General features: G+C 37.9%; 1 protein-coding gene and 1 pseudogene across 2 annotated transcripts in view; one reads left to right on the top strand and one right to left on the bottom strand.

Annotated features, from left to right (window-relative positions):
- KCND2 (potassium voltage-gated channel subfamily D member 2) overlaps positions 1-10,867 on the bottom strand; it is a 488,767-nt gene extending 477,900 nt beyond the window's left edge. The window contains exon 1 of the mRNA XM_082693058.1: positions 9,750-10,867. Coding sequence (XP_082549184.1) covers positions 9,750-10,864 — 1,115 coding nt within the window. The 5' untranslated portion in view covers positions 10,865-10,867. The remainder of the gene's footprint in view (positions 1-9,749) is intronic.
- Positions 10,868-11,844: 977 nt separating this feature from the next.
- Positions 11,845-26,821, top strand: part of LOC309844975 (microtubule-associated protein RP/EB family member 1-like) — a 151,535-nt pseudogene continuing 136,558 nt past the window's right edge. Inside the window, exon 1 of the transcript in view lies at positions 11,845-12,117. The product of the transcript in view is annotated as a microtubule-associated protein RP/EB family member 1-like (transcript). The remainder of the gene's footprint in view (positions 12,118-26,821) is intronic.

Genomic DNA, 26,821 nt, shown 5'->3' on the forward strand with positions numbered 1-26,821 from the left:
TATATATGTATTATATATACATACACACATATATATAACTTTTTATCTAATAGGGGGTATGGACTAGCTATATATATGTATAGTACTTGGTTTTATTGCTCTGCTTTGTTTGTAATATTTTCTTTAATGATGAAAATAGATTATACAATAGAGAAAGAAATATGGAGAAAAAAAGACTTCAGTCAATTCAATCATACTTAATTGAGTATTAGACTTCAAAAGATCCCCCAGAAATCAAGCTGATATTCTTCCACTAGCTAGCTTTGTGATTTTGCTTCCTAGTTTTTTCAAGTATAAACTGAGAAGTTTCTACAAGATGATTTCTAAAGATCCCGGCAAATCAAAATTCCATGATTTTAGTAACTTTAGAATAAAGCAGAAAACCAAACATTTGTGAGAGTCCATATGTTTTTTTTTTCTTCCCCTGACCCAATAGTGTCCAATATGCATTACTAGGCTGATCTAAGTTAAGGAGACTACAAATACATGTGTTTACTTTTCATTCCCAAACACCACATTTGGTAAGAACTAGAAACTAAAGTTCCATAGTCCGATCTAAAACAATATGCATAAGGATTTTCTTTTTCCAAATGTATTAACATGGTATAGGGTTACACAGTTTCAATTTCTGCATCAAGATGAAAAGAAACCAGTTCCCCATTCAAAACAAAGGCAGGCTAGTAATTATCAGAATGTAATTGTCATGATTGTTTCACATGCAAAGGACAGAGAATACCAGGACTTTTTTCCTTTATGATGACCCTCCTGAACCCTAGCTTATATTATCAGAAATCAAGTCTCCAGATAGAAGTACTGGGTAGGATGCAGAATTATCTGAAGGACAGAGGTTCTAATGGGAACAGAACACCAAATTGAGATGCCACACTGACTTCCTTAGGGTTAGGAAATATTTTCACAAATTGGTCATCTGGGAGACACACACACAAACTTTTTTTTTTTTTTTTAATGTTGTTAATCCAATTCTTGTTCTTCCAAACCCAAGTGCTCTCCAATTATCCATTCATGTTTATGTTTTACTCTCCAGCATGATGATTCTTACCAAAGCAATGCCTCTGTAAGTTTTCACAAATACACATCTGCTACATGTATGGTTCCAATTTAAGTTGAGTTTAAAAATACATATCCTCTGGCATTTTTAAAGACATGTAAACCCTTTTTTTCTTTCAGAATCACAGAAACAGACAAACACCTGACCAGGGATACCTGTACCTACTGAAAAGTGAGGGGAAGAAAAAAAGGAATGAAAATTCTTTAAGTAGAATCCAAAGTATATATGACATTCTTGTACATGAACATTAGAACTGACAACTATAAGTCTGTAAATCTATATTCAAGATAAATAATAATCCCTAGTCATTTCTCATATAGCTCCATATTTATTGAGAAATACTTCGGTCTTTTCAGCTAACATGTAGAATTCATTTTCTCATTTGAACTAGGTTTATTTTTGTCAGTTGGGAATACTTTAATCATGCATTCTTATAAAATACTCCATTTTTCTGGAAAATCTCATGAATAAGTAGATACAAATTTCAAGTTAAGGTAAGTATAATGAATCTAACAAAGGATGAGGATTTATACACAGTGAAGAAATTAATGTTAAAATGACCATTTAAGAAATGTTAAATGTTCAGAACTTGTGCTCATTTAAAGACAAAAATCACATTTTATCTTTACCATGCTCATAATTCTTGAATGTGTCCCCATTATGTCTTGAATAAAACCAGAAGTCTTTATTATGGTCTACAACGTCCCTCATCATCTTGTCCCCTCTAGCTTTCAGATAGCATGTTACTAAGCCCCTCCCCTTCTTTGCTTTAATTACAGTGGCCTTAGGTGGAGTACACCAAGGCTCCTCTTAATCTTGGGGTCTTTGTACTTCTTTTGCCTCCTCATCTAAAGCTCTTTACCAAGATAGTCACAGAACTCACTTCATCCCTTCAGTTGGCCAACAGTCTTGTCTTACCTCATTTATTTTGTTGGTAGCACCAGCTGCTATCTTGAATTATGTATTTATATGGTTTTCTTTCCACCTCTGCCACTAGAGTACATAGTCCTTAAGGTCAGGAAATTGGCAGTTACATTTACTGCTGTGGTCAATGACAGGTAGTAAGTGATCAACAAAAGTCTGTTAAATTGAAATGAACTCTATGAGTCACATTTTGAGTTGCTGGGGGTATATGCTACTGGTAAAACTGTGGGTTTCCAAAAGCATGATTATTGTTATTCTTAAAAGTGAAGAAAATGAGGACAACGGCAGATCAGGCCCACATGAGAGCAAAAAAGACAAGACCTTTCACTTTTAGAACAAAACCTTCCCATTCTATCTGACATTATTTCAACTGTCATCCTACTCTTTCAATGTTATTCTTTCTCCTTATTAACTTGGTAATTCACTCCCTATTCTCCCCACACTTTTTATAATTCAGATCTTCTTTACATAACAGACATGTCAAAATTCCCAACGCAAAGTGCACTGCACCATGCCAGGATATGTATCTACATGTATGTTTACATTTTATATACCTGCCTTTTAATCGCTTGAAGCAGGAACTTCTTTCTGATAGACTACATTTATCTTACGTGTCATTTATAGACAACAGTGCACTATTTTTAAACAATTCCATTTTATGCATAAATGAGTGGGCCTGGAAAGAGAAAAAAGTGCCAGCTCATGTTTACTGGGGGAACTGAGGTTGAAAGACAAGGCAGAACATTTCTGCGCTGATTCGTTTGCATTGTAAGTCATCCCCATATGCTTCCCAGAGGCATCTGCAATTTACCAGCCTTCACCAGGAAGAAAACTGATTAAGGAAATAGCCATTGACAGCCATTAATTCTAACTTTTGAAGAAAATTAGTTACAGATCAAAGAATGGTGGAGTCTCACAGCTCTCCCAAGTCTAAAAAGAGTAGTTTGTAGTACAAAGACAAAATACTCAAATAATAAATTCCAATTTTTCCTAACACTGAATGAAGTGAAAGATTAGATTAGTAAATTATTGCCAGTGTTGAGACTGTTCACAGCTAAGGAGCTCTGCATGCAGGCTGGTATCACCTCACGCCATGGTCTGCAAAGCTTTAATACAGATTTTTCTGCATTTAGGCACTGAGCTAGTAGATAATAAGTCGCCAAATGGTATAGGCCCATACTTCAAAAGCCTTTCAATCTAGTTAGGAAGGCAAGGAGTAAAACCATAAGTTATATATAAGATAGCACTTATGAATGTCAAGTAAAATCCTAACTATAGATAATGGAGGCTGGGAGGTTGAGAAGGCCTCGTGGAGAAGATCATGGTTGAAGTCTGGTTCAGAAGGAAGAAACTAAAGGGTTACATTCCAATGGGATCTACACTAAAGCAAGGGACAGTCTCAGTGTGGACAGAAATGTAGAGATGGTGTTGCACCCCTATGTTTCTTTCTAATACCAAACTATATCCCACACTGTCAATCTAGCTATTGCCAATGAGATAGCAATGGTCATATACATACACACATATACATATATATATATACTTAATGTATATTTAAATAAATATGAACAATATATAAATATATACATGTGTATATACTATATACAAAAAAACTATATAGTATATACTATATATATGTATTAAGTGCTTAGAAAACAGTATAAGACATGAAGAGTCTTATACTAGGGGGAAAAAGAGTAAAATCACACTATAGCTCTGAAGGATAAATAATATTTCCTTTTCGGTGAATATTCTTTCCAACATTCTTGTTCTTTCAATGATATAGAAGTTAAACTGTATCACTCTAACAACTCACAGGCTAACTCTTTTTTAGTTCATTCAAGTCAAAGAATTATTCTCTTCCTCATCAGGCCAGGAAAAATAGTTACCACAACATAGCTTGCTTCCGAATGGTCTAAGAGTTCCCTGAACAAGAGCACATGCTTTTATTATGTCAGCTGAGCACCATGAGACTATGAGACCATGGTGTGAGTCCTAAAAAGCAGAACTAGGAGAGAAATGCATTATGTCAATAGAATAAAGACAGAACGGATTCCTTTCTTATACCTGTAGTATCAGAAGTAATCCCCAGTTAGTTATTATTATACACTCCCAGATAATATTTCAAGGTCTTCAGAAAAAAAAAAATAAGTAAAAACATGAAACAAACAAAAAAATGCTGCTGCTGTTTAATTACATCACTATTATGTCACACATGACACACCTCTTCTTGGCAACCAAGTAAATATTTATTTTAAAGAAAAAAGGAAAATGCTAAGCAAATATACACATTTAAAAATAGGTATGCGTGTCATGTCATATATTACCTATATTCAAATGATGACTAAAACAAAACAAAGACAGTTAAGATTTGGTTACCTGTAATGCATATCACATTTCTCTACATTTCTTTAAAAGTTCATTTTCGACTCCCAACAATGAACATGTTCTATAAAGAATTTTATAAAAATATATGTCATAGTCTGCGGGGAGCCTGGGTGGCTCTGTCAGTTAAGCATCTGACTCTTGATTCCTGCTCAGGTCATGATTTCTGGTGAGATCCAGCCTTTAGTCGGGCTCTGACCTGGGCATGGAGCCTGCTTGAGATTCTCACTTCCCTCTCCTCTGCCCCTCCCTGCCCCATTGTATGGTGTGCATTCTCCCTTAAACACACACACACACACACACACACACATAATGAACATAGTATGCAAAAATAAAAGTGGTTTTTACCAACAGCATGGCTCCTCATCTGAAAGATAAATTTGGTACTTTCCACTGTGTAAAGATGTATTTGATTAACATGCTAGCAATATTTACATGCAGATGCTGATGCAAGGGAAAGTAATTCTACTCATTTTGAGTAATAATTGGGTAAACCAAAAGTTTCTGTGTAAATGATTCTGCAAGCTTACTCCCAACATTCCCCAAAGCTATGCAGTCAGAATAGTGATTGATAGCAGGAAAATATTTAAGAGTTCATTCTTTTTAAGAATATATATTTAACAACATATGTGTTATATGATACATATATATTAAAAGATAAATAACATGTAACATATTTAATACATTTATATGTTATATGAGAGATATATAACATATCTGCATTACATAAAACATACGTGACATATACACGACATATTTTTATATATAATCGTTCTCCAATCAAGCCACTCTAAAAAGAGGACACATTGATGTGGATACATTGTTAGGAAAACTGAAATGAAAAACTATTTTGTGTTTTTATTTCTTAAAATAGCAATTTATCAAAACTATTAAAATTGAAATATTATAGAGATAGTTTTGTAGAGTCTTATAAATGAACAACTACACTGAGTTTTCTGAGAGTGCAGAAGTAATTCTACTGTATTTGTTTCTGATGATAGTATACCATAGATGAACTTCTTTTTTCCTAGATTTGTTTAGAAATCAGAACATAATTTTTGTAGTTAAAATCATAAAGTAGTATTTTATTTTATATTTTTAAAAGATTTTCTTTATTTGACAGAGAGAAAGAGCACAGCAGAGGGAGTAGCGGGCAGAGGTAGAGGGAGAAGCAGGCTTTCTCCTGAGTGGAAAGCCCTACGTGGAATCAAGACCGGAGGCAAGGCAGCTGCTTAACCAAAGGAGCCACCCAGGCGCCCCATAAAGTTGTGTTTTAAACATAAACTTTACAGAAATGCCACGTAGTGGCTTTCTTTCCCATACTGAAAACTTTGATAAAAACAACTCTGTTTCAAAATTAAAGAAGTGGTGGACCGCAGAAATTACACTTCTCAAGTTCTTAAGTTTCATGGGATGGGTAACACAACCTCTGTTTTTAAAACAAGGGTCTAAATGGTTAGTAATCATGCCCAAAATGCAGATGTGGTCTAGCATCCAAGCTCCTCAAATTATTTAACGTGCCACCTGGTACTGCTTCTTACTCACAAGTCATGAACCTGAGGTAAATGGTAAAGTTACCAAATATTTTTTGCAAAGTCACTTTGGATTATTGACAAACATTGGAAAAGTTCCGAAATCTGTCACCATTTGAGTACTACCACTCGAATGAAAAATAACAACTGGATGCTATTTGCCAAAGGTCATTAGGACAAAAGAGGAGTTCCAGGTTCTTTTCCTTCCAAGGCTGTTTAAGGAAGCAATTAGAGTTCACATTATGGAAAGGAGGGAGGTGGGGGAGTAAAAGGGTACTGAGGGCCAGTGAAGGTGAATAGATATGCAGGGAAAGAAAAGATAAAATGGAAGAGCAGATATATATGGCTACTCAGTCTAAACACTTCTAAAAATCTTTCTGATATTCTTTCTTTCACTGATTTTTTTTTTTTAATTGGACTTCTAAGGTTTAACAGGAAATGGGTAGGCTTAAAATTATACTTCAAAGCATTCGTTTTACTGGCAAATTAAATAATTAGTTATATAACAAGCATGGTTAAGTTACAGTACTATGATATGCTTGAGATTTCAAGGAGCACAAAGATGATGAGATGAGTACACAATAGTTCTAAGACAGACCTGGTCGTTTCTTCAGACCAAAACCCAACTGAACATTGTTTAAAAGGACCTGAGAGGTAGATAATTCTGCCAGTCCTGGATTACAAAGCTCTCGTCTTTTCTTCTCATGTAGATGATGTTTGCATGAGCTAGATTTTTGATAACCACTGTTTAGGATTCCATTTTCACTTCTATTATCATTCATTGATTAATATTAGCTCTATTAAAAATAATAGCCAAGTAAAAAGGCTTAGAAAGGGTAATGGGAAATCTTTGGTCATCTAGCAGAAACAGCTCAATATTAATTCAAACTACTGCATATTTTCCAGAAAGTTTAGATCTGACACTTTAGCTTATAAGTTTAAAACTACAGTGAAAAATAAATTCAGGCAATGGCTTTTGTTGAATGTTTTCTGTTCTTAAATAAAGCTGTGAGTCACAATGCAACCAAAGATACCAACAAGGCAGGATCTTTAAAACAGAAATCTGTTTCTCTAGGAAAATAAAATACATTATAACTATATTTTAATGAGGAACTGAAGATGTCTTTCTAAGAAATTTTGCTGTATTATAAAGCATATACTTTCTTAAATGTTCATATATATTTATCAATAAATGGATTGCATTTTGACTGCATCAACATTTCTACATCTTAAAAGTATGACTGCTCGGGACGCCTGGGTGGCTCAGTTCGTTAAGCGGCTGCCTTCGGCTCAGGTCATGATCCCAGCGTCCTGGGATCGAGTCCCACATCAGGCTCCTTGCTCAGCAGGGAGCCTGCTTCTCCCTCTGCCTCTAGCCTGCCACCCTGTCTGCCTGTGCTTGCGCTCTAACAAATAAAATCTTAAAAAAAAAAAAAAAAGTATGACTGCTCTAGTCTATCAGATCATTAATTAGCTTAATTTCCCCCAAATTAAAATTTTCAGCTTCAGTGAAATTTAAGTCTTAAAAGTAACTCGCATTTTGCTTCCAAGTTTTGAGAAAGTGTATGTAGTTAATTCTTCTAATCTACTTATATAAGAACACATGAACTAAATCCATTTCATTGATTTGACTGGGCCATTATGATTTAGTTTCTTAAATCATTTCAAAAGGTAGATGCTTATTTTATTTATACAGTAAAAAAAAAAATCATTGATAGCTAACACTTTTTTTTCTTCCTAAAAGCAAAAATAAATTTTAAAATAAAATTAAAAGATTAAAGTCATTTCAGGAAACAAACTTTAAAATAATAGTAGTGTCTCTTGTCTAGAATAGAACTTCTGGCCAGATGAAGTTAGCATCTCAACAACATTCATTTTAATACTGATACTCATATACACAGTATATGGTATTAAATGATTAACTTAATAAAATTTAATCAAAATGATCCTCTGATACTTCACGAAGAACACCAGCATAGACACCAAATTTAAAAACATATGTATTTCCTTTTAATGTTTCTTTAATTCCTCTTAAAGCAGAATTCTCTTTTTATTCATAAGTATTTCTGATCTGAAGTCCTGATAGTGATTTGCACTACCCAATTGTCCCTAACAAAGATTTCATACGACAAGAAGACTACAAGACTCGAAACCACACACACATATAAAATTCTCTTTGGTAAGAAAAAAGCATCTATACTACACCTTCAAACAAACACCTATACTACACCTTCAAAATTTGTCACAAAACTACCAACCGGATAAGAAGGACATACAAGCAGTAGGATACGAATTTTCACTAATTCATTTTTTTTAATGCACCAGTAGGTCTTAAAAAATACATGATACTAAATCAAAATCACAAGCAGTGTTTAGCTTTTGTTTAGCACAATTTAATTAACATAGTCAAAAATTCTTCACATATGAAATATTCCATTAGTTGGCCATATGACAATATGAGAAATTCTGTTCAATGCAATATGGCTAATACAATTAAGTTGACTTTAACCACATTGTCATTTAAAGAAGACAATTAAATTAGCCAGAAACAACTTTAAAAAGCAGCTTTGGGAATAACTTCTTCCTACAGCCATTACCAAACCCTTACTGAACTGATTAACTATGCAAGGAAAGCAGCAAAAAGCTGAAGAAAGGGCACTAACATCACTACTTGGCTTACCTAAGAACTCATAAAACTAAAAGGCTCTAACTATTTTATTTTATTAGATCCTGTAATATATAAATCGTGCTACTTTTCTGCAGTTTAACTAACACTAATCATTTCACTTTCCCTTTTTTTCTACCAACTTAAAAAAAATCTTAATTCTAGCTTCATATTAATTTTTTGAAAAAGCATTAATTTGAAATATGCCCCTTTGGTTGCAAAACACCATTACCCCCAAATAAAAGAATACACAGAAGAATTATAGAAAGAAATCAGAATGCACAAAATTCTATTATACAATTGGCCCCTGGTGACCATCAATCTCACCAGATACTGCTCTATCTTCTACGTGTATTTAATGGTCATAGGCCCATTGCCTGATGGGATCTGTAGTCTCTAAAATGAAAAAACTGTGAGTAATAGTCATTGACTTCTTATTTTGAAACTATGAACCTCTAGTCTTAAATATGCTGCAAATATTCTACTTTATTTAGTAGAGTTGATCAGTTTCAGCCCTAATATTCAAAAACTGTATAATCTATCAGCCAAAATGAAAATACATATATATGAATATGTACATATATATTATAAAATTCTTGGATAATGATATCTATAATCTGCGTTTTATAATGTTATAAAATAAGAATTATGGTTCTTGGAGGAAAAATGAATGCCAAAAGTATCTATTTACATGAAAATAATACTTCAAATATACATGAAAACTTTTCATTTGAATACACTGGAACACCTTCTAGGCATTTCAGTATATATTATGCATATTCATACCTTTATGTGGGTGCCAATTTTGTGTTGTTCATTATCATATCTTCATGTATTGGTATATATATATATATACATATATATATATATATATGTATATATATATATAAAATATTATATTTCCCATATTCAGGAATTTTTAAATTTCTTTGTATATTTATCACTCTCAGGCACCAATACTCAACAGTTGCCAGCAAATCCCCTAAGCACTTCAGTCGCTGTACCATACCCATTTCATAGAGAGTTCCTCAAAACCACTTAGAGAATGCTTTCCTAAACCCCTTTCGAAAAGAGAAGAGCTATTTCCCCTGAATTATGTAACCTTACTGAGTCCACTCACAGTCACCTCCCATACCTTCAACCTCCATCCCATTCCATCCTGGATGGCACTTACCCCAGTGTAGTCATGGTGACGATGGTATACCAGAAGGCAGCAGGGATGCTGGTGAACTTGCTGGCTGAAGACCCCTTCTCGGCGTAGAACATGACCGTAGCAAAAATGATGATAGCCATGGTGAGCGAGAAGAGCAAGAAGCCCAGTTCTGAGGCACAACTCTTCAGCGTGTACCCCAGGATACGTAGGCCTTGAGAGTGGCGGGAGAACTTAAAGATCCGGAAGACCCGGAAGACCCGGAGCGTGACAAAGGCTCCGCTGACATCCTCATTGTCTGTCATCACCAGCCCAATGTAATAAGGCAGGATGGCCACCACGTCGATGATACTCATGACGCTGCGCACGAAACGGTAACGACTAGGCGCTGCAGCCAGGCGAAGCAAGTACTCAACGGTGAAGATCATGACACAGGCTGTATCCAAGCAAAAGAAGGCCACCGCATAGCGCTCCCCGCAAGGCAGTTCTTTAATGTGCCCCGGGCTAGACCCGCATGGCACGGTCTCTACCACATTCGCGATGACTGAGACGGCAATGAAGAACCCTGTAACGTAGTAGAACACCAGGGCCATGGTGCTGGTGTGGGGGTTCTCGAACGCCCGCCAGACCCTCTGCCGAGCAGTCATGGTGGGCAGCGCGCTCTCCCCGGTGTTGTCCGTGTCGGCGTCGTCCTGTAGCCGCTCCGCGTTCTCTCGCCTGCGGTCCTTGTACTCCTCGTAACAGCAGTCGCCAATAATCTCTGGGATGAGGCCGAAGAAGGCCAATTCTTCATCATAAGCAGAGATGCACTCGTGGCGAGGATAGTGGAGCTTCCCGGTGCGGTAGAAATTCAAAATGTGGCGGAAGATGTCTGGGTCACGGTCAAAAAAATACTGCTGAGTCTCCGGGTGGTAGAAAAAGTCCCTCTCAGAACTGCCCAGCAGAGTGTCTGGATAGCGTTCCAGGGTGTCCTGCCATGTCTGGAAACGGGTGCCACTCACGTTGAGCACAATCAGAGCATCTTGAGTCCTTTTTCTCTCCTGCCTTGGGGGAGCTGGCATGGGCCCCGAGGCCACAGGCATCCACCCAATGGCTGCCGCCCTGGCAAAGGGCAGCCATGCTGCTACGCCCGCCGCCATGGTTCCTTGAAGTGGAGGCAAGAAGGGCAACCAGGCCTCTACGATGGGGCAAAGTAGCCACAATCACTCACTTCCGCCCGTCGAACAAAATACCACTGAAAAATGTGGTCCGAAAGTATCACTCCTATTCCACGGTAGAGCTCCTGGTGAAGTCACAGTTCTCAGAAGGGCAAGTTTCCCTCAAACACAGGAATTTGGAGTAGTAAGAAAAAAAAAAAATACAATGTCCTAACAATCACGCCCAGCAGACTCTAACCAGACCTCTTCCAGCAGGTGAACCAGGCCACTCCTGGCACAAATAAGTATACAGCTGACTTTAGACGCAGCAATTTTTTCAAACAGGTGTCTGGTTTTTTCCCTGACACAGTCCGGATAATGTGGGGTCAGTATGCGTTGTGTAGGATAGAGAAAACGAAGGGCAGTCACTCAGTGGTATTCTTTTGGTGAATTAGACAATCCCTCCACCTTCCCTTTTAGCTCTTTTCAAACCTTCCCTTTCCAAGTGGCCCTTCCCGCCAACGGAGTCTCAGAAAGGCGACCTGTTGTTGCAGCTTCCGAGATGCGGTCACAGCCGCTGCCCCACGTCTCTTTGGGAGTCCGGTCGCCACCTCCACTCCTTGGGCCGTATTTGCAGAGATGGAGGTGCTGTGCGGTGGGCACGGTGGGGGGCGTTAATACAGAGCCTCCTCCCCCACGTCTGCAAGCACCCCTTGTGTCTGCCAAAAGCGTTTGCCCAATCGCCCCTTCACTCTCTTTTCAAGTTCAGCTCAGGTGCAGTGTGACAGTTACAGAACACGGGAGCTGGCAGCCGCCGCCGCCGCGGCGGCAGCAGCAGCATCTGCCTCCGCGCAGAACGCGCCTCGCTCGCGGTACATACCTGGCAAAGTGCGCGCCGGGGCTGAGTTGCATAGAGACTTTCTCCTCGCCGTGCACCCGGAAAGGGAAAAGCAGAGAAAGCAGCTCCCGAGCAGCCGAATCCGATGCGCCCAGAGAGCATAAATAAAGCTCAAGCGAGCTCTTCTTCCCCTTCCCCCATCCCTCTGTGCTTCCCTCCTCCTTTTCACCTTCCAAAAGCCAGGCGCAGGCGAGCCGAGCAGCAGCAACAAGTTCAAAAGGTGCGGGGGAGGCGAGAACGGAGGGGACTGGCTCCTGCCAACTTACTGCGCCGCCGCTGTCACCGGGGCCCGAGCCGGGCGGTGCGGGGCTGTGGGGCTGCGGGGCTGCGGGGCGGCCGGGCTGGCGGCGGCGGTGGCGTGGCGGGGCCGGGGCGGGAGCCGGAGCCGGGGCCGGGGCCGGGGCCGTCGCAGGCAGTCGCCTGAGCGCAGAGGCAGGAGGCGCTCGGCAGCGCGGGGGCGCGGGAGGGCGGCTGGCTGCTTCCCCGCCAGTGGGTGGTCCTGCATCTCCCCCGGCTCCCCGCGCCGCTCTGCTCGTGCGATCAATAAATAAGGAGAAAATAAATAAATAACCACGCGCACGCCCCGCCACGCAGGTTATGAAAGGCGTCTCCTGCCTTTCCCTCGGCTTGACCTTTCTCCGCCCCCGCCCCCTCGGGCTCCTCTCGCTCCACCCCAGCCACCCACCAGCCCCGGCGCAAAATGTCACCGAGGGAGAGCATCCAGGTGGATCTGCCGGGGAGGAGAGCAGCCTGGAGGAACAAAGGGAAGCTTCACGCGCTCGGCTGCGGTGGTTTGGTGGAGGAGAGGAGGAAGGGGACCGGTGCAGTGCTTCTGCCTCCCTGGGACCCGGTTCAAGGCGAGCGTGGGAAAAGAAAAAAAAAAAAAAAAAAAGGGAAAAAGAGAGAGAGAGAAGCTGGGAAGGAGGGTGAGCGGAGCGGAACGCGCAGGAATTGGTTGTCTTCTGGAGGCTACTGGGTAGCAAGACCTGCAGAGCCCCGCGGCGGAATTTTTAAGTGCTTTTCCCTCTTTCTATTTGTTCAAACCAGATGTGAACGTTGTAGGAGCTAATATGTCATCTATCCAACTTGCCGAAAAGTCAGACAGTCCCCCTCGGTCTAGGTCTTGCCACAACTCCTTTTCTCGTCCTTTGAGAATGACAGGAAGGATTTAGAACCCCTTTCCAAATGTCAGCGTCAAGGGGTGTGTGTCTTGTGAGGGTGCGTCCCCTTCCTTTGCTCTGCGCATCTCTGCGCATCTCTAAAATGGTTAAAGTAGTTAAAGGGGTCCGTGTGGGGGGTAAGTGATGGGGTAAGAGACTAGGAGATTGTCGCGGCCAACCGTTTTGTTTTTCGTGTACCCGCCTCCTCACCCCAGCCCTCCCTACACCCCCAGGCATTAGGAAACGTCCTTAAAATCAAACCTATACCACTTGTAACCACTAGATGGCGTGAATGGAGAGAAGTTAAATTTACACCTAAGGTTTGGATGCTTTGGAAAGGTGAAGGATCAAAATGAGGTGACCCAATGGAAAATCGATCACAGCAAATATCCTCAATTGCCCCTCTCCAAATACCAACCATACCTTTTTGGTATTTATGTGAGATACACTACTCAAATTTATTTTGAAATTTAATTTGAAAATTAAATTTCGATTACTGAATAATAGTGATGATAAAGGTCTTTAGAAATAGTGACACTTCACCTATATTAAGGGGGGGGGGTCTAGTTTTTACCTAAAAGTTATCTTTTCAAGGCTTACTTTGTTTTTAGTTTGAAAAGTAAGTGGACTGTGATGAAGAGTCTTGAATTGACTTTAAAGCCCTAGAGATCTTAGGCAGGATGTGTTAACCTTAAAAATCTGAAATGGAATATATGCAGGACTTTTTGTAGAGATGGGAAGGCATTTTTTGTTTACTTGTTTACTGGAGTAGTTTAGGGAATCCCATGTTAGTAGTTAATGAAGTCAGAGCTAATGCACCATGAAAGTTTGGAAACACAGAACTGAAAACACCTGCTGTTTTATCTGTTTGGATGAGTCGCGGTGAAAGATGCTTGTTAACAAGTCTATATGGCCTGCATACATGGAAAGGAATATTAAGTGAAAAATAAAGAAGGGACTACTTAAAAATTACTGTAAGAAAATTAACCCCTTCCTAATCCAGAAAATAAGGTGCCAACATAACAGGAGTCTCCAGAGAATGGAGAGCCATGAATATTCAATCGATGCCAAATTGGCATGACCTCCCATAAAGGCCCCGGGCAGGCAACCTTAATAGAGCTTTTAAAACTTCCCAGCAGGACGCTGAACACTAACAAATATAAACATAGATGTTTAACTCTACAAAACCCTTAAGTAAGCAAGAATAGAAAATCCATAATTCTTAAGAAGACTTTGAGGTCTGTTCTCCCCCACTCTCTACAAGCTTCTTGATGCAACAGAAAGAATGTGGGCTTAAAAGCTAAACCCATCTAGATTCAAATTCTAGTCCAAAAAATTACTCATAGGCTTTGTTTCATCTGGCAAATTACTTAACTTTTGTTTAGAAGTTGCAGATAATAAAACTTAACTTTTTAAGCCTATTGTGAGGATTAAACAGGATAATTCTCCTGAATGCCAGCGTAGAATTTGGTACACACAAATTGTACTCAATATCAATTCCTTTTTACTTTCGATGCCTAATGAAAATGCAGACTATTTTATCAACCCTGTATTTGAAATTCCCACAGGTACTTCTGTGTTTACTCTCGCATCTGAGTTCAAGAGTCCCCTTGTGATATAGCAGTGACTCTGATATTTCACTGAAATGCTCTATGAAGGCTATGTATGCAAAATTCAGCAGAACATTCTCAGTCTCTATGCTTCTCTTGCCCAGGGATCCCTGTGCTTCCTTCTTGTACTCCCATTTTACATACTCTGCTTGGTTGATGGAAAATAAACTCAGCAAGATCAAAATTGAATTCATCACCTCTCTTGTCCTCTACTCAGTTTTCTCTCCTGATGAATAAAGCCCAAGGTAGAAACCTCATGGTCATTCCACAGACACTGTCCTGTTCTTTACCACTTCCCTGTACCATCCCCTCAAAATACACACACTCATCTAATGCTCCAATAAGCTTGTGTATTCTACCCTCATTACCCATCTATCCTTATACTGTACCTACAGTGATTTTTTAAAAACTATTTAAGAGATATAGGTTCACATGCAATTGTGAGAAAGAAGAGATTCCTTACACCAATCACCTAGTTTCCCCCAAAGTTAACATTTTGCATATTACGGTACAATATCACAACCAGGAAATTGACATATTGGTGCAATCCACTGACCTTAGTCAGATTTAACCTGTTTTACATACACTAATTTTTGCATGTTATATAATTTTCTCACACGTATATATTTATGTGACTACCATCACAGTAAGCATCTAAATAAAAGATTTCCACGATGAGGATCCCCTTTTATAGTCATCTCCCTTCCTCCTCCCTTCCCTATCCCTTGTCAACTACTAATCTGTTCTTCTTGATAGTTTATCAATTCATAAATATTATATAGAAGGATTCATGCAGAATAAACTTTTCAATTTGTCTTATTTTACTCAGTAGAATTAGTTGAGATCTAGCCACATTGTTGAATGTAGCAACGGTTCATTTCTTTTTATTGCTGACTAGTACCACACTTTGATTATGCATTCTCTCACTGAAGGAGATTTGGAGAGGTTCCAGTTTGGGGCTTTTATGAATAAAGCTGCTATGAACATTCATGTACAGGTTACTGTGTGAACATCAATTTTCACTTCTTTGAGATAACTACCCAAGAGCATAACTCCTAGGTTTATGACAAGTGTATGTCTAGTTTTGTGAGAATCTTCAATAATCTTTTCCAGAATGGCTGTATATCCTACTGGTAAACTCTAAGTTAGCTGGTTTCTCAGCATCCTTGCTGACATTTGGCATTATCACCACTTTTTGTTTTAGCCTTTCTGATAGTGTGTTGTGACATCTCATTGTGGTTTTAATTTGCATTTACCTAATGGCTAATTTTGTTGAATATGTCTTTATGCACATATTTACCATCTGTATATTCTTTAGCAAAATGCATGTTCCTATCTGCTCAGTTCTTAATTGACTTGTTTGCTTTTTACTTTTGACTTTTGAGAACTTTTAGTGTATTCTAAATAATGGCCCTTTGTCATATATGTCCCTTGCAAATATTTTTCCAAGTTTGTAACTTGTCTTTTCATACTCAACACAGGACTTTTTGCAAAGCAGGAGTTTTTAATTCTGATGAGATCCAAATTGTCAATTCTTCCTTATATGGATCGTGGTGTTGGTGTCAAATCTAACTCTGCCTAGTCCTTTGTCCCAAAGATTTTCCCTGTTGTTGTTGTTGTTGTTTTTCCCTAAATATGTTATAGTTTTACATGTTAAACATAAGTCTATGATCTATTTTGAGTTAATTTTTGTATAAGGTAATGAGGTTTAGGTCAAAGGCCCATATTATTTTTTTGGCCTATTTGTTGAAAATCTTATCCTTCCTATATTGAATTACTTTTGCATCCTTGTCAAAAATTATCTGGGTAAGGGGCACCTGGGTGGCTTACTCAGTTAGGTGTCTGCCTCTGGCCCAGGTCATGATCCTGGAGTCCCAGTATCGAGTCCTGCATCGGGCTCCCTGCTCGGCAGGGAGTCTGCTTCTCCCTCTGACCCTCTCCTCTCATTCTCTCTCTCTCTCTCAAATAAACAAATAAAATCTTTAAGAGAAATTAGTTGGGTATATTTTGGCAGTTTATTTTTAGGTTATTTTTTGTTCCAGTGATATTGTCTATCTCCTCACTAAAACCATATTTTCTTGATTACTGAGGCTATATAGTAATGCTTAATATCAACTATAATTGTTCCTTCAACTTTATTATTCTTTTTTAAAACTAAGTTTTTCTAGGCCCTTGCCTTTCCAAATACATTTTATTTTATTTATTTATTTAAGTAGACTCCACACCCAGTGTGGAGCCCAATGTGAGGCTTGAATTCACAACCCTGAGATCAAGACCAGAGCTGAGATCAAGAGTTGGATGCTCAACCCACTAAGTCACCCAGGTGCCCCTCTATATACATTTTAGAGTAAACATACCCCTGTCTACAAAAAATCTTGTAGGATTTAAATAAACACTGCATTATACCTATAAATTAATATGGGGGAATAGACATGTTTCCTATGCTGATTCTTTCAATCCATGATCACTATACATCTCTCCATTTATTTAGCTCCTTTTCTTTCATCAGCTTTTTGCAATTTTCAGGATACAAATCCCATATACATTTTATTAGGTATATACTAACTATTTTAGTTTCTTTGGAGGAATTATAAAGAAATAGTATTGTGCGTTTTTTAAAATCTCGGTTTCCATATGGAACCCCAAATTCGGTTTTGTATGTTGATCATGTACCTGCAATTTTGTTGAACCTCCTTGTTAGTTCTTGGGTTTTCTATGTAGACAATCATGCCAGTTTTATTTCTCCTTTTGCAATCTGTATGCCTTTGATTTAGAGTGTGTTTTTCTGAAAATATAATCACATCACTCCTCCTTTCGATAGTCTTACCTCTTTTTCAGAAATCACTCAGCAGAGAATGCAGAAGCCTTCAGGATCTCAATTCCTTCTACCCTTTAAGCCTCATCTCAAGTTTCCTTAAATTAGCTTACTTCACGGTCTTGTTCAACTATTTTTCGTTTGAAGAATTTCGTGTGTTTTATCTTGATTTCGGGGTCTTGGTTCACACCTTTCTTTCTCGTAGCTCTCAAATATTCACCTTGAATCACAGTCTCTAGGACCGACTTCTAAATTATGTCTGTTATTTTATTATTATGTCTATTTCATGTGCTCCATCAGAAACTGTAACAATCTAGAAGAGGAGTGTGTCTCCTTCTTTCTCTTAGCCAACAGACTATAAGCTCTTTGAGAAAAGGCAACAGTCTTTTATCTCTGTATCCTCAGGATCTGCCATTGTACTTGGCATACAGTAGAAATAAAGGGACTATCTGTTAAAGGACTGGATGCTCTCATTAGATAGTCAATATTCACTTTTTCCCCATTATAGATTATTATTGTTACGCTCCAAAAGATTCATAGAATATCACGCTGATTTTTCTACCAAGATGTACAATGGAAAACAAATTACCTTAACAATGAGACAAATGATCTGCATTTGTATTCCTGTGTAAAAAGTGCTTTCTTGGTAGGCTCACTATAGTTGGTTCTCCAAAAGGTCTGTGATGAGTTATTCTTATGTTTATTTTATCCAAAGGAAACAAAGCTCAAGAAGGTTAAATGATTTTCCAAGATTATATCATATAACTGAGTGGCAGAAGCTGACTCATTCCCAGGCCTTCCGATTCTAAATCACATATCCTTTTAGTTCTATAAACACACTAGTATCTCCAACAACAAAGTCTCTTTGTCCATTTGTTGTTGTCTTTCATACTAGGGATGAAGCTGCAGACAGGTGCTACTGTATTACTCATCCCCTATAGCACGTCTCTGAGAGGTCACTGTATTCATTTAGCTGTGTAGAATAGTGATTTGGCATATGTATATGTTGCTAAATGATTACTATAATAAATTTAGTTAAAGCCCATCACCACACATACCACATTTTTTTTCTTGTGATGAGAATTTTAAGATCCACTTTCTTAATACTGAATCGTATGTTTGAAAGATGCTAACTACCGTCATTGTACTGTGCATCACATCCCAGTCATTTATATATCTCATAACTGGAAGTTTGTATCTTCTGAACTTTCACCTATTTCCTAATAACCGTGTATTAGGTTTTTTAAAAAATATAGTATCATCTTTATTAAAGAAACTAAATCCTATGTCAAGAAAGAATTCAATCAACTTGTAAAATAAACAAAAGTTTTAGCTAGGAATTAAAATGATAGGCAATAAATCTTGATTAAGTTCTATTAATTTTTTGAAAACATATTTGTTTATACTGTTAAATCAAGAGAAAAAAAATCAACATTTTCACCCTAAAATATCTGATCATAAGATACATATATAGTTCTTTTTTTTTTTTTTAAGATTTTATTTATTTGTCATAGAGAGAGAAGCGAGAGCAAGCACAGGCAGACAGAGTGGCAGGCAGAGGCAGAGGGAGAAGCAGGCTCCCTGCCAAGCAAGGAGCCCGATGTGGGACTGGATCCCAGGATGCTGGGATCATGACCTGAGCCAAAGGCAGCCACTTAACCAACTGAGCCACCCAGGCGTCCCTATATATAGTTCATTTTTATACACTTTCTAAGGTTTCATATTATTTTCTGTTTGGCAAATGTACTTTATCCAAAGTAAATTTTGGTTTGGTATGGATCGTCTGTTCATTAGAAGTACACAAGCCATCTTTTTCTTTTTTTTTTTTTTAAGTTTATTTTGTTTTATGGGAAAATAAAAATAAAATCTGACTTACTAGTAAGGTATGGGAGATATGAGAAAGTCACAGAATAGGTAAGGCTAGTTAAATACTGAAAACATACTTGAGATTTCAAATACCTCACCATATCCCTGGAATATGGTCATCGGGGAAAGGGCAATGACCCTGTGTCTGTTTTTGGACCACTATTAAAAAGATAAGTTGGCAACCTACGCTTAACTTCTTTTTTAACTTCTTTTTTCCATTTATTAATACTGCAAAGTCCTTTTCAAAGTCCTCTTCAAAGGATCTTCCCCCTTTTAAGTTCCAGACCTTGAACATCTCCTATTAAAAATAACCCATTTTCAGGGACTTTATTCCTCATATACAGAACAACTTAAATATATTTTATATAATGAAATGGACTTGACTTCCCAGGTTCCCACAATGCTGCTCTGGGACCCTGTCACATCCTATGTGTTTGGAACTCTGTCAGCTAATATATTTTGTAAACACACGTACAAAATCTAGCCATGATGTTATGGCTTCAATTCCACCTCAAGGGGTGCTTGTCATCATAAAGAAGCATAGTGATTGTTTTTAATATAAACAATGTATTGGGGAGGGTGCCTAGGTGGCTCAGTTGTTAAGCATCTGCCTTGGGTTCAGGTCAGGAGCTGAAGGTCCCGGGATTGAGTCCGCATCAGGCTTCCTGCTTGCTGGGAAGCCTGCTTCTCCCTCTCCCACTTCGCCCTGCTTGTAGTCCCTCTCTTGCTCTCTCTCTCTCTTTCAAATAAATAAACATAATTTTTAAAAAATGTATCTTTGTTGCTAAAATTTTTATGAAATTACAGATGGTTGGTGATGCACATGTTGTTCCTATGATCAGGAAAGGCAGGGCACAAATTAGAGGGAAAAAACCAGTTTTTAACACACTGCTATTATCAGTCACTTACAATGTGGGAAAGCACCACATCGTATGTGAGAAATGACCCAAGTTATTCAAGATCAGCTGCCCTCAGGGAGCTTGACACCTGGAATAGAAAGAACAGAACATGTAAATATCTTTTAATCCAAAAGTAAACTTACTTGTGAGTTTCATTTCAAGATATTTTCCCTAAATATTTTATCCTGAGAAACTGCTTGTTTGTTAGAGATGGAAAAAGAGGGAAGAGGAAACATATAAATTAGATTCTTGGACTCATTATCATATTTATAACTTTGGCATTAATTGGTATGGAATAATTCCAGAGCCATAAAGTAAGAACTGTGACTACAAACAAGAAAGAAACTGTGAGCGTTCCGAAGAAATAAAAGACTTCTTTTTTAGAACTAGAGAAAAGTAAATTCTTGCATATGTTACTAATGTTGGCGAAGAAGATAAATTACTCCAAATAGTTTATGGTCGCTGAAAATCTTGAAGAAGTCTATAAAGTTTTCATCATTTAAGAAGCCACATTCTGTGAGAAAATTGGCAATTAATTTGCCTGTTTACTTTTTTAAAAACTGCTTGATATGCTCTAGCAAGCCACTCTGATACGTAAGTATATTTGCTTCATTATTTCTATACATAATTATGTAGTTGGCTTTAATAAATCACTCAAAATAGTGGACTGTAAAAAAAAAAAAAAAGCAGAACAATGTAATACTTTAAAATATTTGGTTAATAGAAGATCCCTGCCTTACCTTACCTTTAGAAACTGATATTATGTAAATCTTGCTTGTTTACAATTTAACCTGTGCTGGATTTTAATTTAAATAAAGAAAATTATTTAATAGAGGGATTTAAACAGGTTTTACATTGCAGCTGTTCGAGCCCCTCAGGTAAATACTTATTGAGAGAGCTTATTAAAGTTTGTTCTACTTATTTATGTTTAAATTCTTTTTCTTCTCTTGTGTGAAGCCTTTGTGGGGCAGAACTCCCACTGACTGAGAAGAGTCCTGCGCATATAGATTTGGGAAGAACAAATCTTGAATGCTTATCAAGTAATTGCATTCAATGTGTCTATATGTGTCACATTTTCTACATCATTTCTTTTTTGGAAACATGAATTGTATTCTGAATAAAGAAATTTGGAAAGTTCAGCTTTTTTTACCCTAGTGAAGATAATCACATTAAGAACAGGGTATGCAGGGCGCCTGGGTGGCTCAGTGATTTAAGCCTACGGCTCAGGTCATGATCTCAGGGTCCTGGAATCAAGCCCCCGCATGGGGCTCTCTGCTCGGCGAGGAGCCTGCTCCCCCTATCGCCTGTCTCTCTGCCTACTTGTGATCTTTCTCTCTGTCAAATAAATAAATAAAATCTTAAAAAAAAAAAAGAATGGGGTATAAATAATTACATAACATTTAAAAATATTTAAAACATTTTATAAAATATGAACTTTCTGAAAAGAGAAATTTGGACAATGTGTGATATGAGGTGAAGCTGTTATGAGGGAAGCCTCCCTCAGACTGTGTCTATTTCTGTAACTGATTTAAGGAGGAAATAACAAATAGGCTTTAATTTATGATAGTCATATGTAGGAGAAAGCTAAAAAAGAAGAAACTGACAGGAAAAAAAATCTACTCCAAATAAAGGGTATAATTTTAAAAAAAAGGAAATGAAGGGTGGACATAAGACCGTTTGTGAGGGGAAAAAAATGTAGTATGTATGATTATTTGACATGGAAGTCTAAAGAAAGAAAGAAAAAAAAAAAGACAGGTGACACCAATTCTGAGCTGAGTGACTGAGAGAATAAGGCTAGGAGAAGGGAAAATCAAAGGAAGCACTTATGGAAAGAAGCCGCTCCCCTTCCATACTGGCATGTTAAGACAGCGGGTACAGTAAGTTTTATATGCAGGAGATAGAACAGTTTATCGGAAGACCTGACATCACAGTTCCAGATCTTCTGGAAATTTATTTTTTGATATTAAACATTTGGACATTCATATTGTGTTCTTGATCTGAAATTTCACTTCCAATTCTCTTAGATCCAGTAAATAAATCTTGAAAAGGGGAAAATGAAAATCTTTGAGAACCTGTTAGCGATGAAGAGCGATAATGCATTTCACTGGGGCTCATATTGTGTTTACTCAGTAACTTCCCTCTCAAGGGAATACATTTTCAGCCAACAACCAGTGGACTGTCGGGTTAAAATGTTTTAAAATATTTAAAATTCTCTTTTGCTCATATATTAGGACCAGAGAGAATAGTAATACCTACGTAGCCTGTTATAATGTATAAATTATAAGCATATAATTTAAATATTATGTAAATATCATCTATCACTCTATTTCTGTCTTCGTGTCTCTCTCTCTCCATCTTAAGAACCATGCGTTTACCCTGCTACTCCTAACCCAACCCTAATATTTTCCTTTCCATAACTGTAGTACTTTTCTGACAATTAAGAGTCCTGTTTCTCCTTATCCTACATATTCACTTACTTATTGATCTTCTTTTATGCAACCAATCACCTATGGATGTCTCTCTTCCCTATATGTGGCCTCCAGTACTTTCTGGAGGACACTGCTGCCACTGTCCACCCCCATGTGGTCACCCCCCAAGAACTGAAATCCTTCCTTTAGCCTCCCCTTCTGTGGCTGCTGCCATCACCCCTCTAGGCTCTGACACAACATGCTGGATTGCCTCCCTATACTTGGGCTCCAACATCTTGGGTTGTTCTACTCCTCCCTTGGGGTCCCTCCACATTCCACACAGTTCTAACTCCAGGTTTGGTCTACCACAGCTCAACCTGCTTCCTTTCTACCTCACATGGGGATGCACACTTTGCTCAGCCTTACTTAATGTAGGAATAAATTGTTCAGGAAAGAAAAAAAAAGATGGGAAAAGGGAGAGCTATATAAGACTTTAAACCTTAGTTTAAAGGAAAGAGACTTGATGGTTCATTATTTGACTTTCAACAAGCTTTTCTAAGTGCCTACTCTTACCCAAGTTTCATGTGCAGAGCTTCGTGTATTACCCCTGATAACATGGGAGAGAAGCTAAACATACTGGTAATGGTATTCCAAAGTAAGAAACACTAGGAGATATATACCTAGGCATGGGGTCACTGAAGATCAGCACCTACCTCTCCAGGAATCAGAGCCAGAGATTTTAGGGGCTATTTCTTGGTTGGGGGTAGAGGGTACCACTGCGGGCCTGAGATTGCTATGTTTAGAAGGACCTGCTTGAAGTATTGGCCCTTGGATGGCATCTAGAAACTTGCCCCCCACCCCAGTCAGTAGTTAACTAATAAAGGTTCACACAATATGTGCTGTGCAAAAAATATACTTTAGGCTAAACACCTTCTTTTCTTCTCAAAATCTGTGTTCATACATTCAAGGCAGAGGCTGCCTGCATGACCAGTTCCCACCTACATATCTAATGTGCTCCCCTGGGCACAGACACTGTTTACATGTTGTTGCATTTCATTACTGGAGGAAGAGGACTCCCTGTGGACACCGCATGGGATGGAGAGAGAAAAAAAAAAATACCGCATGAGTCCCTCCAGACACTGTGCCTTTTTTGCGTGTGATCCATCCATGTATCTTTACTGCAGTACTGTACTACATTCTGTGGTAAGTACACCTGCGTGCTGACTCCTGTGTCTTTCCAGCTGATCCCTGGAAGCGGAGTGTCCTGGTGACACTACACACACTCCTAGACTGAGTTTTTTTTTTTTTTTTTTTTTTTTTTTTTTTTTTACTGATTTATTTATTTGACAGAGAGAGACATAGCGAGAGCAGGAATACAAGCAGGGTGAGTGGGAGAGGGAGAAGCAGGATTCCGGTGGAGCAGGGAGCCTGATGAGGGGCTGGAACCAGATGTGGGGCTCAATCCCAGGACCCTGGCATCATGACCTGAGCCCAAGGCAGACACTTAACAACTGAGCTACCCAAGTGCTCCCCTAGACTGAGTTTTAAGTCAAATTTTATTAAGTGAAAATAGCATTCATGGGATTTCTGAGCAGAAGAAACAGCATAAACCAAACATATAAATGAGAATCAACATGACCCTGGGCAGAGGAAGATCCATAACTAATACATTGTTTCCTCAGCAGTAATTTCAAGAAAAGCCATGTCCAAAAATATAAGCAGAAGGTAGATCTCAGAAGTTCCTCTATTAAGTATTCCATATTAATACTTTAGGAAGCATTAGGGATGAGGAAAAAGCAAAACTGAGTGATTCAATGGATATCCTGGACAGAGAAAGAATGATAGGTTTCTATCCTTATTCACACTTTTGAGTAAAATTATTTGTGCTATTATCAATAAATTATTGATAATCTGGAAAATTATTAAGCAATTAGCTATTTGGTATTTTATATTTTCAAAAAAAACCACAGAATCATAGAAGTTCTCTTCAACTTAATAACTATTTCCTACAATAGACTATGATACATTTTTATCCTACTCATAAATTCTGATAAACATCAGAAGAGGCAATAAATTTGGCATTCTTTACTCAGTGATATTAGCATTTTGTTTTATATGTTTTGGGGTGTTTGTCAGTTTTAGAACCACCTTATAAGTTTCAAAATATAATACATCTACAAAATGAAATTTATCACTTATGTACTGTATGCAATATGAAATACTCTGTCAACAACTTAAAATACAGTGTCTGTAAAATATAGTGTCTGTATGGATGAGGTTGTTAAACATTTGCCTTTAAAAAACAAGGCTGTTCATCTTCATTCTTTGCTAGACCACCTTGAGAAAAAACATTGAGACCAGTAGGTTAGCCTTAGATACATTTGTGGTGGGTTTTGGTGTTGTTATTTTACTTTACACTATTATTTTTTAATTTCAAGAACTTCTCATAGGGTATCATTTCAAAGTGAAGGATTTCTACAATTTCACATTAACCATCAGTATTTCTAATTTTTAAAACACAAATCTGTCTTTTAACAAATTTTAAGTTATTTACTATACATAGATAGTAACTTGAATAAAATAAAATATGAAAATATTATTTTAATTTTATTTTATTTCCCAGATAATTCTTTTTATTCAGCATAGCATTTCCACAAATAGGGCAATATTCTGAGAGTTTAATAAATTTTAGTTTAGGAAATATTTAAAATTATAGAATTTCCTTTGAATTTCCTGAACCAGTGATTACTATGACAATAACCAATGAACCGTTTTGCTATTTTTAGAACATATTTGGATATCTTTATGGGAGGCTTCTCAGATTCATCTTAGATAATTTTGTATTACAGGACTATAAAATGGCTAATATCATACTCACTGACTTTTTACTCAATAATTTTTCTTACACTGAATTTTATGTGCCTCTGCCTATTTAATATTCCTCCTTGTCAATCACACTTGGAATGAGCTCTGCATCACAATGCAGAGTAAATAATAAAACATGTTTCATAGTTATGGAATTTTTCCCTGATGTATTGCTTAGAGAGGATATGCTTTGCTTCAAGTCAGTAAGATGGAAAACACATGGCTGAATTTGAAACTCTGGATTGATATTACCTACAAGGACCTTTTCATCTAGGAGAAAACATTAAGAAAGACACACCTACTTTGCACCCTATATTATAAACGAAGAAATGAGAAGGACAGTTGCCTTGCAGAAGATAACACAGTATATTCTGAATGAAAATTACATGATATTTGAAAGAACACATGAAAGTACATTTTTGAGATATTTAAATCAATTCCTATATCTCAGGTACTATTAAAAAAATAGATGAACCAAATGTAGACTACTAAGTCAAAACTTGGTATTTAAAACTTAGCAATCCTGGGGAGGGTCAACATAAGTAATCTTATTTGAAATAAAACATTACTTGAATGTGACAAGGAGGTAGGTATGTGTTATATTTTGAGATTCTTATAGTTTTAAATGTAATGTTTTGACAAATTTCAATTTGCAAACTTTTTAAAAGATTTATTAATTTATTTTAGAGAAAGAGCACAAGTGGGAGGGGCAGAAGGAGAGGGAGAGAGACTCTCAAGTAGGGTCTGTACTGAAACCGAGAGTCAGAGGCTTAACCAACTGTACCACCCAGGCGCTCTTCAATTTGAAAACATTTTTGATTGCATATGTTTTTCAAAACCATGTATTATCTTTTATTTTATGTATCTTGTTATACATTCATTACAATTTTATATATTGAATACTATGGGCCAAGCCCTGTACTAAGCACCAAAAATACAGAAACCAACCAAACAGGAAGCACCAATATCACATCTGCTGATGTATCTGCTATTAATGCTTTATTTACTTTTGTTCAAGTCACCATTGCCTTTTAACAAACCACCTCAATACTGCTAGGCCTCCAACAATAACAATCATTTCATTCTGCTGATCATCTGTAATGTGGTTAAGGCTTGGCAAGGAAGGCTCATCTCTAAGCCATGTGACAGAAACTTGCATGGCTGACAGCTGGTGCTAGTTGTTGGATGGAGGCTCAAGACAGAGCTGAGGGCTGTGGCCTTTGTTCCCTTCTATCTAGACCTCTTCATGTGGTCTTCCTCACAGCATGATAGCTGGGTTCCAAAGGCAAACACAAGCAGTGAGAGCAAGACAGATCTACCACTTACAACCACAATCACCACATAGTGCCTCTTTCACTTCATTATTGCCTCAAGAGGCTAACCCAAGGTCAAGAGGAGTGGATATGGATACTACATCCTTTGGTGTTGGAGAGGCAGGA

This window comes from Mustela nivalis (assembly GCF_964662115.1).
Source record: "Mustela nivalis genome assembly, chromosome: 12".
In the NCBI taxonomy this organism is placed as follows: domain Eukaryota; kingdom Metazoa; phylum Chordata; class Mammalia; order Carnivora; family Mustelidae; genus Mustela; species Mustela nivalis.